Here is a 14,762-nt window from a genome sequence, read left to right as displayed (position 1 = left end):
GTAATGTAACTCACTATACTCATTTTGCTATCAAAAATACGGTAGGCGTCATATTCATATTTCTTGCCAGATAGGTACTGCTAGTACTTTACCCGCGTGCAGTGGGAACTAAAACGAACACCCAAAAAAAAAGTAGCCCTTCCTCAATAAATGAGTCTGACACAGACTTTTTTTTTTGGTTAATGTGAACTTCAACAGTCGTTTTAAGAATAGCGCGTTCAAGATTCATTATATTTTCAGGGTTTCAAGCACTTACATCATTCAATAGGTTGCCTCTTGATTTAAAAAAACGCCTACCGTACCTAGCTCTTTTAGAGCTAACTAAAAAGTTTCCTATTGGACAAGTGGATTTTTATTAGGGGTCGTTATTAATCTATCTTTTCTTAGGTCTTCCTCTCCCTCTCCATCCATCTGCATTCATACTTAACACACACTTTCCTGGGGATTAAGTACGCGCTAGCCCTATTGCGCATCTCTTTTTTTCTGAACAAATAGGTGCAAATAGATGTGGCTATTTTTTGACGACCAGTCGGTTGTTTCCCCTTCACTTGAAGATTGAGATTGTTATGCACTGGGTCGAAAGTTCCCTTAACCGCATCTCACGACACCCACGGGATGATATGGGTCAGCCCTAATCAAGACCGGAAGCTACGGGGCATGAACCATCGTATTGTACAAAAGTAGGTGCTTATGGACTTTTTAGATCCTATTTTGATAAACTCTTCGGTAAAGATCTGGGGCCCGGTTCTCCTAAGTTAATAATGTCAAAATCGAATAGAAATTGAATCGCAATATGATCGCAATAGCAGTTTTAACCATATCGGGCATTCTGCTACTAATATAAGACCAATCGTATTCCAACGACATTCGATTGGTTTGCGATTGGTCTGCTATTTTGGTGATTTTGGTCTATACGGTAGTTTGCTCTACAATCATATTGCAATCGTAAATCATTTGCAGACAAAATGATTAATTATTGAATGATAGAAAAGGATAAAAACGTTTATTTCAAAGATAAAATAGCGGAATGCCACATACGCTTTACTCGTAATTGAGTCGGGATTGGGTCTCAGTCGAATGTAAATCGTATGACGCTTAAGTAAAATTAGGAGAATCGGGCCCCTGGAGGTATAACTCTGTAAACATAGGTATTCATATGATCAATATGCAAGACATTGGGGTAACTCATTGAAAAACATTTTAGAGAATCGAAATTCGTATATTTGGAAGACATGGATCAGTCTATTTCATCTAAAATAACCACTAAACACGACATCTTCAAATGGAATAAAATTACAAAATAATAAATAAGTAGTTACAAAACTGACACATACACCTACGCATAAAAAGACGTAGGACTTTGGCGTATTCAAAAAAACATATTCAAAAAAATAACTTCAAATAATCATTTATATTCATTGTGCATGTAAAACAGAAGTGATAGTTGACCTTAATTAAAATTAAAATGCTTTAACTACTTTGGCTTTTAATTTACCTACTTGGCAGTGGAGAAAATTAATGTTACTAAAAGCGGTTAGACAACACCTCTTCACACATTCGGTGAAATGCACCATTTAACTAAGTATGTAAATAATAACCAAAGATAAGGATATCGAATCGAATCGCTCTCTGTTTGATGCAAGTGGCCGGTCGCTGTTGTCTTGCGCATTCATACGCTTCTCGGTGGACCTTCCCGCACCCGGATAAAGCGCAAAGAGCCTTTAGGGCTATCTCATTTTCCCGTTGCTTAATTATCTGCTAGATCACGTGGCCGATAAATAAATCTGGCTAAGTTTAGGTACAGCTAATACCCCATAATCTGCGACTGGGTTTATAATACCCCATAATAAATAGAGGCGAAGATATTTTGAATAATGTGCCCTATGTGAATTGATCCTGCTTATTCTGATCAAACTATTTCAGGTTTTGAGCATTTAACGTTACACGTTGTATAGTTTGTGTGTGCAAGATCCTTTATGCTTTACCTCTATTTACATGTGTATATGAGAAAAAAAACATTGCAAATTTAATTTTTATAATTATTAATAATATTATTGTACCCTGGTAAAAACGAGGGTTTATTTACTTTGCCGTTGCGGAAAACTGTGAAAACGAAAAGTTCTATCACTGAAGCGGATTAGCGGTGACATTAACGCAATTCGGGCACATTACATGTATGCCTTACTGCATGAAATTGAATGTATTTGGTAGGTAATATTTTTACCACATTCTACTCATGATTATTATTTGATTAGGCTCATAAAATGGTGAACTAAAATTGTATAAAGATTCTTTAACAAAACGTGTCTTTGTCTTCAACGTAAAACATACGAATAATACAGTTACCGAAATGAAGACATCATAAAAATGTAGTATAAGTGGGCCGCATTCAATTGTTTATCTTGAGCGCACCTATACAAACTTAGGATTTACGTACGTAGGTACTATAACAAAGTAGGTACCTATATTCTTATTCTTCGTGAATAAAGAAATAACTGTAAGCTTATTTGATTTGTTGTAATGATTTCTTGAGGATATCCAAAAAGATCTCCGCATGCTTAGGTGCGAATGTCAAGGCAGGCCGAAGACGGACAGAAGTTGTTCCGCAAACTCCTCCCAGCACACCTGTAAGTTCAATAAACATCTATTAACGACTAGGCTGGTGGTGTACTACCGGAAAACTGAAAATGGTATGATGGTATTATTCTTTATTATAATTCAGTGTGTATATTCCTGCAAGTAGTAGGTAATCATTCAGAGCGAATATCGCGTTTTCGCGATTTTCCGTAGCGGCATACATAGGGGTATAGGGACAGAGAACGCAACTTTGTTTTATACTATGTAGTGATGGCTTAAAAGATATTATGGTAGGTACTAATAGAAATCAAATTAGGACAAGGGTTTCACGCAGGGCGAAGAATCTGTAAGTAAATAAATGCTGAAACTCACCATTTTTCTTCAAATTTCCCATAATTTTGTCTCTCATTTCTGGTGAAGTGGCGTCGAACGCCAAAAAAGTGCCGCGACCACGCACGCTGTTTATCTTATCTGGAAACTCGCACTCTAGCTCATGAAGACCACATTTTAAAACTTTACCAGTACATTGAACCAAATCAAGTAGTTTTTCGGTTTTTATGACCTTTAGAACTTGTTCTAACAGAATTAACTTTGATGGGTCCCCCATCCATGTATTGAAAATCCTATACGCTTGTGGAGGTCTGAAAAGAAAAAAAGATATATTATAGACAATAATGCCACATGAGTAAAATGCTACTTAACAGGTTCAAACTGTTCAAAATGATTTACAGCATACATCCGCATAAACAGCATTTGCTTGATTATTATTGGTAGGTAGGTACTTAGGTAGATAAACTTACTTAAATTCCGGTCGGGCGTAATATCCACCTGTCAGCATTTTCTTACTGAACGTAACCAGATCAGGAGGCGATGGTAAATTAAAATGTTCGTGACACCACATCTTGCCAGTCGGTCCACAACCAGTCTGTACTTCATCCAAAATTAATGCAGCGCATTTCTGTGAAATTCATAAAAAAAACTCAGATAACTTGCATATGCTCTGTACTTACTTATTTTCGGATTCATAATATCTACGTATTTAACTATTCAGTAATCTGTGGTATTAGGTAGTTGCATGGTAGGGGATTTGATTGAGAATAGTTACCTTCTTAATTATAGTATGGTATGTATAACCACGGAATAATCGATTTGTAAGTATCATGTAACTTACTTACACTTGCGCATATTGCTTGCAATTGTTGGAAAAATTCCGGAGACGCATGGTTGTCGCCACCTTCGGACTGGATAGGTTCAACAATCACACCAGCCACAGGAATACCCTTCTTTTCCCACTTTTCGAATAGTTCGCATACATGTGCGAGAGACCTTTAAATAAATTTATTAGTTATTTTCAGTAAACACTGTAATTGTAAGCTTTATTAATATATGACTGATGATTAATGAACTAGCCATGGAAAAATTGTAATGATTTTAAAGATGTCTTGCTTTATGATATGACTGATGAACTAGGCATACTTAGAATGTTACTTAGTAGGTAGGTACCTATGATTGATAAATGGCGTGTTAAGTACTTTATTTTTGAGCGACGTATTAAGACAGGGTAGTATCACACGAGCGATTGCGAGCGGTTACGGGGCGACTATACTTACTTAGGTGCCTACTACTATTTAGGTGCTAAACCTAAATAAACCGGCCAAGTGCGAGTCGGACTCGCGCACCGAGGGTTCCGTACAAATGCTGTATAGATAAAAAGTGAGTTTCGCGCCAACCGTTCAGTTTAGAACAATCATAGTTATGGTAATTTCGTGAGAGTCAAAATAGTTAATATTTTATAATATAACTAAAATAGTAGGCCAGTACTTTGTAAAAGTTATTTTATTGAAGTTATTTATATACAACATTTTATAGTCATCATTCAGAAATCTGATTGAAAATAACTAATTATGTCTTAAAGGTCATGGGGCATATCTGACCCGCTTTGTAAAAAGTGGCGGACATGAATCAAAGTAGTTTTAAATCGTGGAGAATGGTATGACGTTTCTTTGAATATAAATATTTTATTAAAATTCCATGGAGACGAATGTCCAGGATCGTTTGAAAAATATAAAAGACAAGCAGTTTCAGAGGATTGTACAGGTTGCAATGCTAGTTTTTATTGTTAAAGACATTTCATAAAGAAGGAAGGTGCCAATCCGGATGACCAGGATCTGATGAGGATCTGGAAACCCTGAGAAATCGAGGGCAACTCTTGAATATTGTAGGCACGCATCGAGTCATAACCAGACATGTGAGTGTATTTTTGATAGTACTGGTAAACAGTGAAGGTTTGGAGCTGATTTGATTATGGAGACTACAGAGAGTCAAGGGAACTCCCGAATGGTATGTTGCAACTACCACGTGTTTGGGCTTATTTTATTCGTATTGGCGAAGACTTTCCACAAAGATAGGTTTGACTGCCATTGTGGGATCGACAGCTAAGATCAGATATAGTTATGGGAACTCCTTTACAATTTATAACGTAACCTTGTGTTGGAGCATATTTTATTTTAGGTGATGAGAATTCACTACTAACTAGGGTTAAGGCAGCCATTGCAGGAATGGGATCTTTTATTTTTGAGGGATTAATCACCTAAAGAGCCCCAGTTTCAGGTTTTTTTCGAAACCGCCTGACGACTTGTAGCTGTCGAATTGTAACAACGACTTCTAGAGAGTAGGATTCGGGGCTGCTGGCTTTACGTTTCTAGAGCCTTGACAAAAGTGTAATTCTGTCCCTTTCTTTGTTTTATAAAGACGGCATTATTTTATTTTGTAGCATTTTACAAACAAATCCAACTTCAAACATATAAAAAAGCAACAAGAAAACAAAAGCAAGAAAGAAATCAAAAAGATGTTAGGTGCATCAGTCTAGAAGTCGGTGTTTAGAGGATGCATCTATATTTATTTAACCACCGAGATCTAGACCGATGCATATAGTTTTCTTGTTGTTTTAGAAGTTGTTTTTTTTTTTTGTAAAAAGTTTTTATTTTTAACTTTTGTGAAAAGTTCTCGTCAATACGAATAATATAAGCCCAAACACGACGTAACTAAAACATACCGAGTTCTCTCGACTTTCTCACGTCTCCATCATCAGATAAGCTCTAAACCTTCACTGTTTGATAGTATCACCAGACATACATCTGAGAATCAAGTTTTAATCCTATGCATGCCTACAATTTCTGATAGTTGCCCTCGATTTCTCAGGATTTCCATCATCAGATCCTGACCTGATGACAATGGAAATAAACGGCGTAGTGAAAGAGTATACTACTCTTTCACTACAAAGAAATGATTTCTCAAATCCGTCAAACTTGGTCGTTTAAATTCCCCACTGAAATGAGGAAAATATTTGATGTTTACACCTGATTTTCTCTAGATTCCCATGGTTCACATTGATGCGACTAATGCCATAGTAAATCAGAGCCTTTATCATTATACTGTGCTATATTTCGTTCGTATCCGCCGTGGGTATGGTTTTCATACTAAGGTGCCCAATGACCTTTGAATGATTTAAAATTTTTCACAGTTTAGAGGCCATTATATTTAAGAAGTGTTTGATATGAATTTCACTTTTTATTCAAAACTTTAATATCTCTACGCGTTCATGTGAAAAAGGGTAGGTAGTAAGTTTATAATTATTAAAAAAATATTTTATGTCATGTAAGCAAAAATAATATTTTAATATTTTATGTAACTTCAAGTTTATCATTTTCGCAATTTTTCCTTTATCTGTACTATATAACGTTGCTTTGTGCCGAATTTTAAGATTCTGAGTTCACGGGAAGTACCTTGTAGGTTTTGATTCCCTAGCGTGTGACGGAAATTCGTCTAAGGTGTCGGTAAAACTGCTGTATCTTTTGATCGCGTTAACTTAGAAGTTTGATTTTTTCATTGCTTAAAGGGACAATAGACCTAGGTATTTGGTATAAATTTCAATTTGGTACCTTTATTCGTTCGTGAGAAATAAGGTAGTAAGTTTCATTTTATTAAAATATTTTTATTATATTATATAACAAAAAAAATGAGATTTTCGCAATTTTTCCTATATTTGCATTATATAACAATGCTTCATGCCAAATTTCAAGATTCTGAGTTTACGGGAAGTACCCTGTAGGTTTTGATTCCTTTGCGAGTGTCGAGAATTTGTTGAAAATATCGACATAATCGGTTGTATCTTTTGATTGGCTTGGCTTAGAAGCTTGATATTTTCACAACCTAAAGGGACAATAGACCCGAGTATTTCATGTGAATTTCAGCTTGATACGTCCACGCGTTCTTAAGATAAAGGGTCTTGACAGACAGACAGACAGACAGACAGACAGACAGACAGACGGACAACAAAGTGATCCTATAAGGGTTCCGTTTTTTCCTTTCGAGGTACGGAACCCTAAAATTAATTTTCGTTTCACATATCACAAACTGAAGAATGAATTCACAGGTTATTTTTTTGTGAAAACTGTGTTTTTCTCAAATCGTGGCCCTCTGGCGTAACTTACTTAATAAAACAAATTATTCGATCAAATCAAACAAAGTTACACGAGGTACCCACCTCCTGCTATGAACCGTTAAGGCCTATGAGGCCAAGCCAAGCCTGATCAGGAATTCGAATCATGACATATTTCATACCAATTTGAAGTTCCCTTGAATTCTGTTGTCTTAATCATCATTCTGTCTTCGTAAAGTTCATAATTAGGTTCTAGGTAAGGTCCAAACCTTCGCGGTCATGTAAGTCAAAGCCGCGCGGATCGATCGATCATAAGGTTAAGAAACGGAACGACGAATGCAGAGACCACCACCTTAGCCTTGGCGTAGAGAATGACACGTAGCGTCCCACGTGTATTACTGACTACGACTCCTATGCAGATGCAGAGATAGATGTCGGCGTAGTCACCCCTACGCTAACCGTAGAAAAGCGTAGTGGCTCAGCGTAGCAAAGCGTACGTAGCGGCTACGAAGATCATCGGCGAAAAGTAATTGCCGAATCGTAGACGACAATACCACAGATTACCATAATGTTACTTCGATTATACGAACAGCGGGCGCGGCGTAAACCTATGTAGATAGGTACTAGAAGTACTATTAAATACTTCATTAATATAATAACAAACTTTCTACGAAACAATATGAGAGTAAATACACCTTACTTTTTATCTTGTTCTTCATTTTCACGCTTATGTTCCTCCAGAGGATATTTGTAGTGAGGAAAAATAGCACAGGGCCAATCAAATGATGGGAAGTCTAGCTTATGAATAGGTTTCGATCTCGTAGTAGCCAGAGCACCAAATGTTCTTCCATGGAAAGCTCCCTGTAAAAGTGGGGCCTGTAACCGTAGTAAGTAATCATGTGTATAAAAACCTGCATTATTGTAGAGTAAATAAATTTTAAAAAGAATCTTAATCCATGCAGAAGCAGCAGCAACAGCCAGTTTACGGCATTCTGATCAGTTTAGAGAAGTAGCGTAGATCCCGGTGTACAATGACGATGATGACTTCTAGGGAATAAAAAAGAAAAGAAAGATGACAAACAAATGCATACAAAATGAAAAGCATCAAACAGAAAAATCCATGCCACAAAGTAAAGTTAATAAGGATTAGGTATGTACAGTACAGCAAAAGTTTTAAGTATATGCTGTTACCGCAAAGCTGAAACGGGGTTTTAATAGACCCTAAGAAAATGTCAACTTGTTGCAAAATGTTGTAGAAAGATGCGCCAGTCCCATTTCAGCAAAACTAAAGAGACAAGGAACATACTTACATAGAATTGTTCTACATTTTAATTAAAAAACTAAAATTAAACATAAACCGCAGATACTCCTACGGAATATAAGGATCTGTAGATAGAACGCCGTTCTTATAACAATATTTTGTATAGACACCGGGTACCTACATAGATAAGTAGAAGAAGTAGTATAGATATAGAAAAATATATAAAAATACACACTGCAATAACTACGAAATTGTGGCAGTTTTATCGGAGATAGACAGATCACGAAGGTAACATCGGAAAATATAGGTGTCTATATCATGTATTGATACATCTCAAAATGTAATGGATAGGGTGTCATTTTTTAAGGAATGGAACCCTAAAAACCACGTTAAATATAACAATGTACGTAAACATTAGAAGCCGCTTAAAATATGGGCGTTCCCTTCTCAGTAGGTACTAGAATCTGTGTCCCCTTTGTGATACCCAGCGGAATAATAGTTATTGAAACATTTAAGCCAGTTAACCAGCGATTTGAGATCGTTGCGACACAAAGGGGCCAAGAAAACCAAGGTTATATAAAACTAGCTTCGAGACTTTATGTTGTCTGATTCCGAAATGTTTGTTTTAAGAAATATTCAAAATTAAAACGCAAATACTCAATAGTTGCCTAGTAATAGATAATTCAATGTTTATAGTTAATTTTCGTTAGTGATGAATGATAAAGTTCTTAATTTCGAAAAAAACTTAAATAAGCTGTGTCGCAGTTTCGCTACTGAAAAAACATGCCTTCAAGTCAAGATCAGCTTAATCTATTAGAGTTGCATGCTATGATAAGGTGACATGATCATGTTATCGCCCGGTTCTAATGGACATGGGCGTAGCCAGCTTGGGGCTCAGGGTGGGGCAGCAGTCAACTTATCCCCGGGGAAAGCGGGGGCCCTCCGATTTTTTGTATCTTAAGTCGTTAATCTCAAACTTGTTAATTTCTTCATTTGAGAAGTTTATACTTTCAGGACAGGACAAAAGCCAAAAGCAAGGGCCTATAGTTTCTGAATACGCGAGCGAAGCGAGCGCGAAATTTTTATCGGACTTAAACAAAATATTACGTAAAATTTAGCCCAAACGTACTTAACTTTTTATTTGTTGACAAATGCAAAAATGAGGGCATATAGTTTCTGAATACGCGAGCGAAGCGAGCGTGAAATTTTTATCAGACTTAAACCAAATATTACGTAAAATTTCGCCCAAACGTACTTAACTTTTTGTTTGTTGACAAATGCAAAAATAAGGGCCTATAGTTTCTGAATACGCGAGCGAAGCGAGCGTGAAATTTTTATCCGACTTAAACCAAATATTACGTAAAATTTAGCCCAAACGTACTTAACTTTTTGTTTGTTGACAAATGCAAAAATAAGGGCATATAGTTTCTGAATACGCGAGCGAAGCGAGCGTGAAATTTTTATTGGACTTAAATCAAATATTACGTAAAATTAAACCCAAACATACTTAACTTTTTGTTTGATGACAAATGCAAAAACAAGGGCATATAGTTTCAGAATACGCGAGCGAAGCGAGCGCGAAATATTAATTATTTTTTAAGACTTAAGACCAAAAACTACGTAAAATGTAGCCCAAACATACATTTTCATGAATGGGGGGACTAGGTACGACACACCCGATTTACGTTCATACGAAAACCCCCTCGCTCGCAAAGTTCGAGAACTCGAGCGTGCATTTTGTTTTGATCGCGCTCTTTTCAAAGTCGACAATTTCTTTTGTGCAATAACTTACGGATAGTACATATGATTGTTGATGTTGTTAGTTAGAGTTAGTAAAAAAACATTGTTTAATCAGACACCTTATAGGTCAGAGCCAGGGCCCAGGGTGGGGCAAGTGCCCCAGCTTGCCCCAGTGTGGCTACGCCCATGCTAATGGATACGCCATAGCGCCACCAAAGCACAAAGCAAATAATAAATGAGGATACCAACCTTAAATGACATGATCGCTAATTTCGGTGCCCCCGGTGCTTTGTTGTCCATAACGGATTTCAATTCTTCGTCAGAAAATGTTGTTTTACCTCCACGTTTGTTAGTACAATACCATATAAAAGCCGCTTTGAACGCACTTTCAACAGAACAGGCCCCACACATCATAGTCATTACTTGATTACAACCTTTGGGAGCAACGGAGAGCAAAACATCTCTTAACTTCTGAGGCCAGTCGATTCCTGGGAAAACACCAAGCGCTGGTCGATTCACCAACGCCCTCTGAAATATATTTCCATTACAGGTAAAGCCTGGTAATCAAATTACATCCTGTTATGATAGAGAGGATGGATGTTTGCTACACTTTTACGCAAACAAGTTTTACGAACAAGTGCGGAACACAGTGTTTTTAAATAACCACGGTGTTTACTCACAGAGTTTAACATAGGTACATTTCACAAGAGATTAAGGAAATTCCCATACAAAATCTGACAAACGTCTTATATGTTTACCTTTTTCGTAGTAATATGTGTGACTATTGTATATTTTAGCATTTTAGTTCGGCCATTCAGAGAATGCGTTCCTGACACGTCGCGATTGAACTGACGACGTAACTTTGCAATGGCGTTGCAGTTACGATAAAAATATTTTTGCTGGTTGTTTACCGTTTTAACAATTGAGGAGCATTAAAACAACATTATTATATCAATAATCAATGAATGTTATTACGTCGTCAGTTCAATCGCGACGTGTCAGGAACGCATTCTCTGAATGGCCGAACTATAGGTATGACTACAATCGCTATTTCTTGTTTTTATTACATTTTTGCGTCAGTAGCAGCAGTTATGTGTTTTATATGGTCCTTTGTTTAATGTCAAGTCAAAGGTTTTTATTTCATAAAGATCTAAAGATCTATTACAGATGTTTACGAAGCGTTAAAGCAAGGAGCACATGAATACTTACAATATTGCTGTCATTGCTGAATGTATTCAGAAGTTCAGGATGATTGTATCCAAGAGGCAGAGAAGATATTTGCGTATAAGTATCCAAAAGTATATTGCCATCGGCGTCAGCAATATAATTTCCGACGCTTTTCTCGTAATCCGTAAATAAATTAACTGAACCACATTGCTGAAATTATAAATAATAGTTGGTTGCATATACATACATTACCTATGACCCCAGATTACCTTAATAGTTAGTGATACACATACGTAAACCTACATCAATTCGTCGTTTTGTAAGAGGTAGGTAGGTAGGTATCTAAATCATCTCAGTGGGTCGAAACTCAATGATAAGATAAAGACTTTTATAGGTAGGTAATAACACAGCGAACAGATTTTGTGATGTCAACACAGTACACCTACATATTTTTATTACCTACTATGTGATTTTAGTACCAATGTAAAGTAGGATTAGGGACCAACCTTACACACGTGAAGTAGGTAACTTTACCCACAGAATACATTTAAGTATCGAATGTAAATAAATCGTGTCAGTTATAAAAATGAAATTCAGATAAAATTCAATGTAAATACAATAATAACAGTGCCATTCAATCGTATCACTTTGCCCTTCTTATCTAACTTTGCCCTCCACGGTACTTTTGACAAAAGTGCAAAAAAAAATCTAGGTACCTAAGTACTGTTACTATTTGCTGTCATTGAAGATCTTTGGAAGTCGTTACGGGTATTCAGAAGTCTACTTTTGTTGGCGCCTATTGAATGAGACCCCATTGCATCCATTAACAGCCAATTGAACATACAAAGACAAATATTGATTTATTGCTAATATTTGACGAATATGAAGGTTAGGCTGTTTTACATGGGCTTAGCAGTAGGTAATATTGTTGTAGTACGTACCTGAATATCAGATAATTCTTTAAAAAGTGCCTTTGATTTCGGGCCAGGAATTTCTGTTTTAACGCATGGTCCGTCTGGTTCCTTATGTACTTTTGTATAGCCCGATGCAAACTTTTGGAAATCTATGGACAACAGAGGATTTAAGTAGGTAATACCCTAATTATTTAAAGGGTAATTTACTATTAATACCTCAAACAGAGCGAGTACATTATACCTACCTCTCCGTACTTACTCCGTTTGAGTTAGTACTTAACTAAAGGCAGGTAAACAATCTTGATAGGCCTTTATACACAAGTACAAATTAAACAAATGTACCTACTACTGCTTAAAATAATGAGCCAATTGATTAAATTATTATTTCATTTACCTACATTGATTTCAAGCCCATTTTTATTTTCATCATACAGCCATATCACGGTTGTTTACCTTCAGTTTCGTGCTTACTTAAATGGAGAACACCAAAGAAAAAAATATATACTTAGGTACTTAATATACTATAGATACAATATGCTATAAAAATTGCGTTATTTGCAGGTCCAAACGCAATAGCCGTCTTAGCCGAGCTAGTCATAAGCATGACTGAGGTACAAAACCTTTGGTAGAACATGCTTTAAAAATTTAAAACTAAAATATGGCTAAATAGATATATTAGGTATCTTACCTAATAATTACCTACCCAGTATGACTAACAATAATAAATTGATATTCCTTACCTTTTAAAATCACTGTAGGTATTTTGGTCTTTTTAACGCGAAACATTTTGGATAATGTTTACCCCACTTTATTTTCTGTAATTAAAGTATGGTGTTATTATCACACGAAAGATTAGAACGAGGTGTACAATCCCATAGTAAGTAGGTATGTTAAGGATAAATATAATATATAATATCACACACTTGATACTCGTTTCCGCCGCGGACTGATAGATACAAGTAAGCAGTGGATGTAGTAATATAAAATGGGTCTCTGCAGAGGAGTGTCCGACGCCACGCGCAGCCGCGTTGTGAGGGGCAACACTTATCTACGCATGTAAGTAGGTACGTAAATCCAACCACACAATCAATACCTATCTATTTAGGTTAGGCCTTTTCAAGTTCAATATTTCTGCAAAATTAAAATATATAAAATATTCGTAGTTCTTATAGGTAGAGAGTATGGGTACTAACTTAAAAATATCGTGTTGGGTGATATAAAAAAACCTGTTGAATGTTTTTCTTTTTTAGGATTCCGGAAGTTTTTTAGTTTATTAATATTAACAGGTAATTGGTCTTTTTTACCAGCGATAGAATCTCATGAACCCTAATAACAGGGTTTTATATGTTTTTCACATCAAAATAAATAAACGCATAGGTATCACTAATAAATCACTAAGTATATTTTTATCACATTTTATTTAAAATTCAGTTACTTAACACCCGCCTAAGCCCCGGCGGCCGTGATGTCTTTCATTCACGTCACCCAGCGTCTACCGCAGCTGCTGGGATGAGCAGTGCAAATTCTCCGCCACCGCGCCTCCTCCTCTAGCATGAATGCTTTGCAGAAGGAGGCGACGGCATCCCATTCCCTCTCGCCCCGGACCATGGCCTGAACCAGGGCCAGGACATGTGTTACCCTCTGTTATAATAATCTGTCTTATCTTACCATCATCATCATCCTCCTGCCCTTATCCCAATTTTATTTGGGTTCGGCGCATGCATGTTTTGTCCCTCCACACTCTTCTATCTACCGTCACCTCATAAGCAGCATTCTTTTTAACCCTAATCATATAGACTTTAACACAATCCATCCATCATTTCTTTGGTCGTCCTCTTCTCCTATATTCGTCCACGTTCATGCTCAAAACCTTTCTCACAACCTGACTCCGTATCACATACCCATACCATGACGGCAGGTTTACTGGTGCCACTTTCAAATTTTATTTGAATTATATGACATTTTGCACTGGTTGGCGATGTTTTTGTCTGAGATATGTGTTTTTATTAATTTTGTAACACGGTGTAAAAAGCTGACAATGCAGGCGGTACTGCCTACTTGCACGTGAGTAAGAATTTTGAACGTTCTTTGGAAGCTTTTATACTCATATAGTACCGGCAGCAGGGCGGCCGCGACCGTGTCTGTGACCGCTTGCATACAGACAGCCGCGGTATTACACCCACCAGCCGGTTCGCTGTTATTCCTGCTGCAGGCTTGCATAAATTTCCTATTTGTATTGTGTCGGTAGCCGGTAACATAACTGTACGGTAAAAAAAACGTCGGTGGCATGCTGCCGACCTCGTCGTAATCCTATCGTATTCAGTGTGAGTTAGTATCACTTTGCCTACGCCAAATCTCAGAGAAGTGGAAAACTCGCAGTTGGCTTTTCTAGGTACATAGTTAGGTACTTAGAGGCATAAACTAAATATCTCTTCCACACACAGTGGAATTGTAGCACGCTGAATAAACTAATCTCCCAAAATAAGCGCAATGGTACTACTCACAAAAAAAAAACTTGAATAAAATTACTTGTAATGACGGCTTCCGAACTGACGTGACTTGTCTAGTTGAACAAATCGTTTTAAAAATGTAAAACTTTTCAAAAAAAGCGATTATTTTATAGTAAAAACGACTACTACTGAAACTTTGGCCAAATCAAACG

The 14,762-nt window shown here is 36.8% G+C and overlaps 1 protein-coding gene across 2 annotated transcripts; it reads right to left on the bottom strand.

Annotated features, from left to right (window-relative positions):
* Window positions 1–1,198: 1,198 nt before the first annotated feature.
* On the bottom strand, window positions 1,199–13,164 carry LOC124631294 (4-aminobutyrate aminotransferase, mitochondrial). 2 transcript variants are annotated; one of them, XM_047165613.1, is made up of 10 exons: window positions 13,024–13,164; window positions 12,841–12,915; window positions 12,128–12,249; window positions 11,229–11,396; window positions 10,269–10,547; window positions 7,719–7,894; window positions 3,753–3,903; window positions 3,378–3,535; window positions 2,950–3,218; window positions 1,199–2,625 (listed from the first exon to the last, which is right to left on the bottom strand). In XM_047165613.1, exons 2-10 carry the CDS (start codon window positions 12,884–12,886, stop codon window positions 2,504–2,506), a joined length of 1,491 nt encoding a protein of 496 aa, XP_047021569.1. In that variant the 5' UTR covers window positions 12,887–12,915; window positions 13,024–13,164; the 3' UTR covers window positions 1,199–2,503. The 2 variants fall into 2 exon arrangements, with proteins under 2 accessions (XP_047021569.1, XP_047021571.1); XM_047165615.1 differs by lacking the exon at window positions 11,229–11,396.
* Between the last annotated feature and the right edge of the window lie 1,598 nt (window positions 13,165–14,762).

Source organism: Helicoverpa zea, chromosome 6, assembly GCF_022581195.2.
Source record: "Helicoverpa zea isolate HzStark_Cry1AcR chromosome 6, ilHelZeax1.1, whole genome shotgun sequence".
Taxonomy (NCBI): Eukaryota; Metazoa; Arthropoda; class Insecta; order Lepidoptera; family Noctuidae; genus Helicoverpa; species Helicoverpa zea.
This window is presented reverse-complemented; position numbering and strand designations above follow the sequence as displayed.

Coding starts and splice junctions, on each gene's coding strand:
- LOC124631294 (XM_047165613.1), bottom strand. CDS start 12,886: ATGTTTCGCGTTAAAAAGACCAAAATACCTACAGTGATTTTAAAAG. Junction 11,397..12,127: donor AAGAATTATCTGATATTCAG/GTACGTACTACA, acceptor TTATAATTTCAG/CAATGTGGTTCAGTTAATTT. Junction 3,536..3,752: donor TGCAAGCAATATGCGCAAGT/GTAAGTAAGTTA, acceptor TGAATTTCACAG/AAATGCGCTGCATTAATTTT.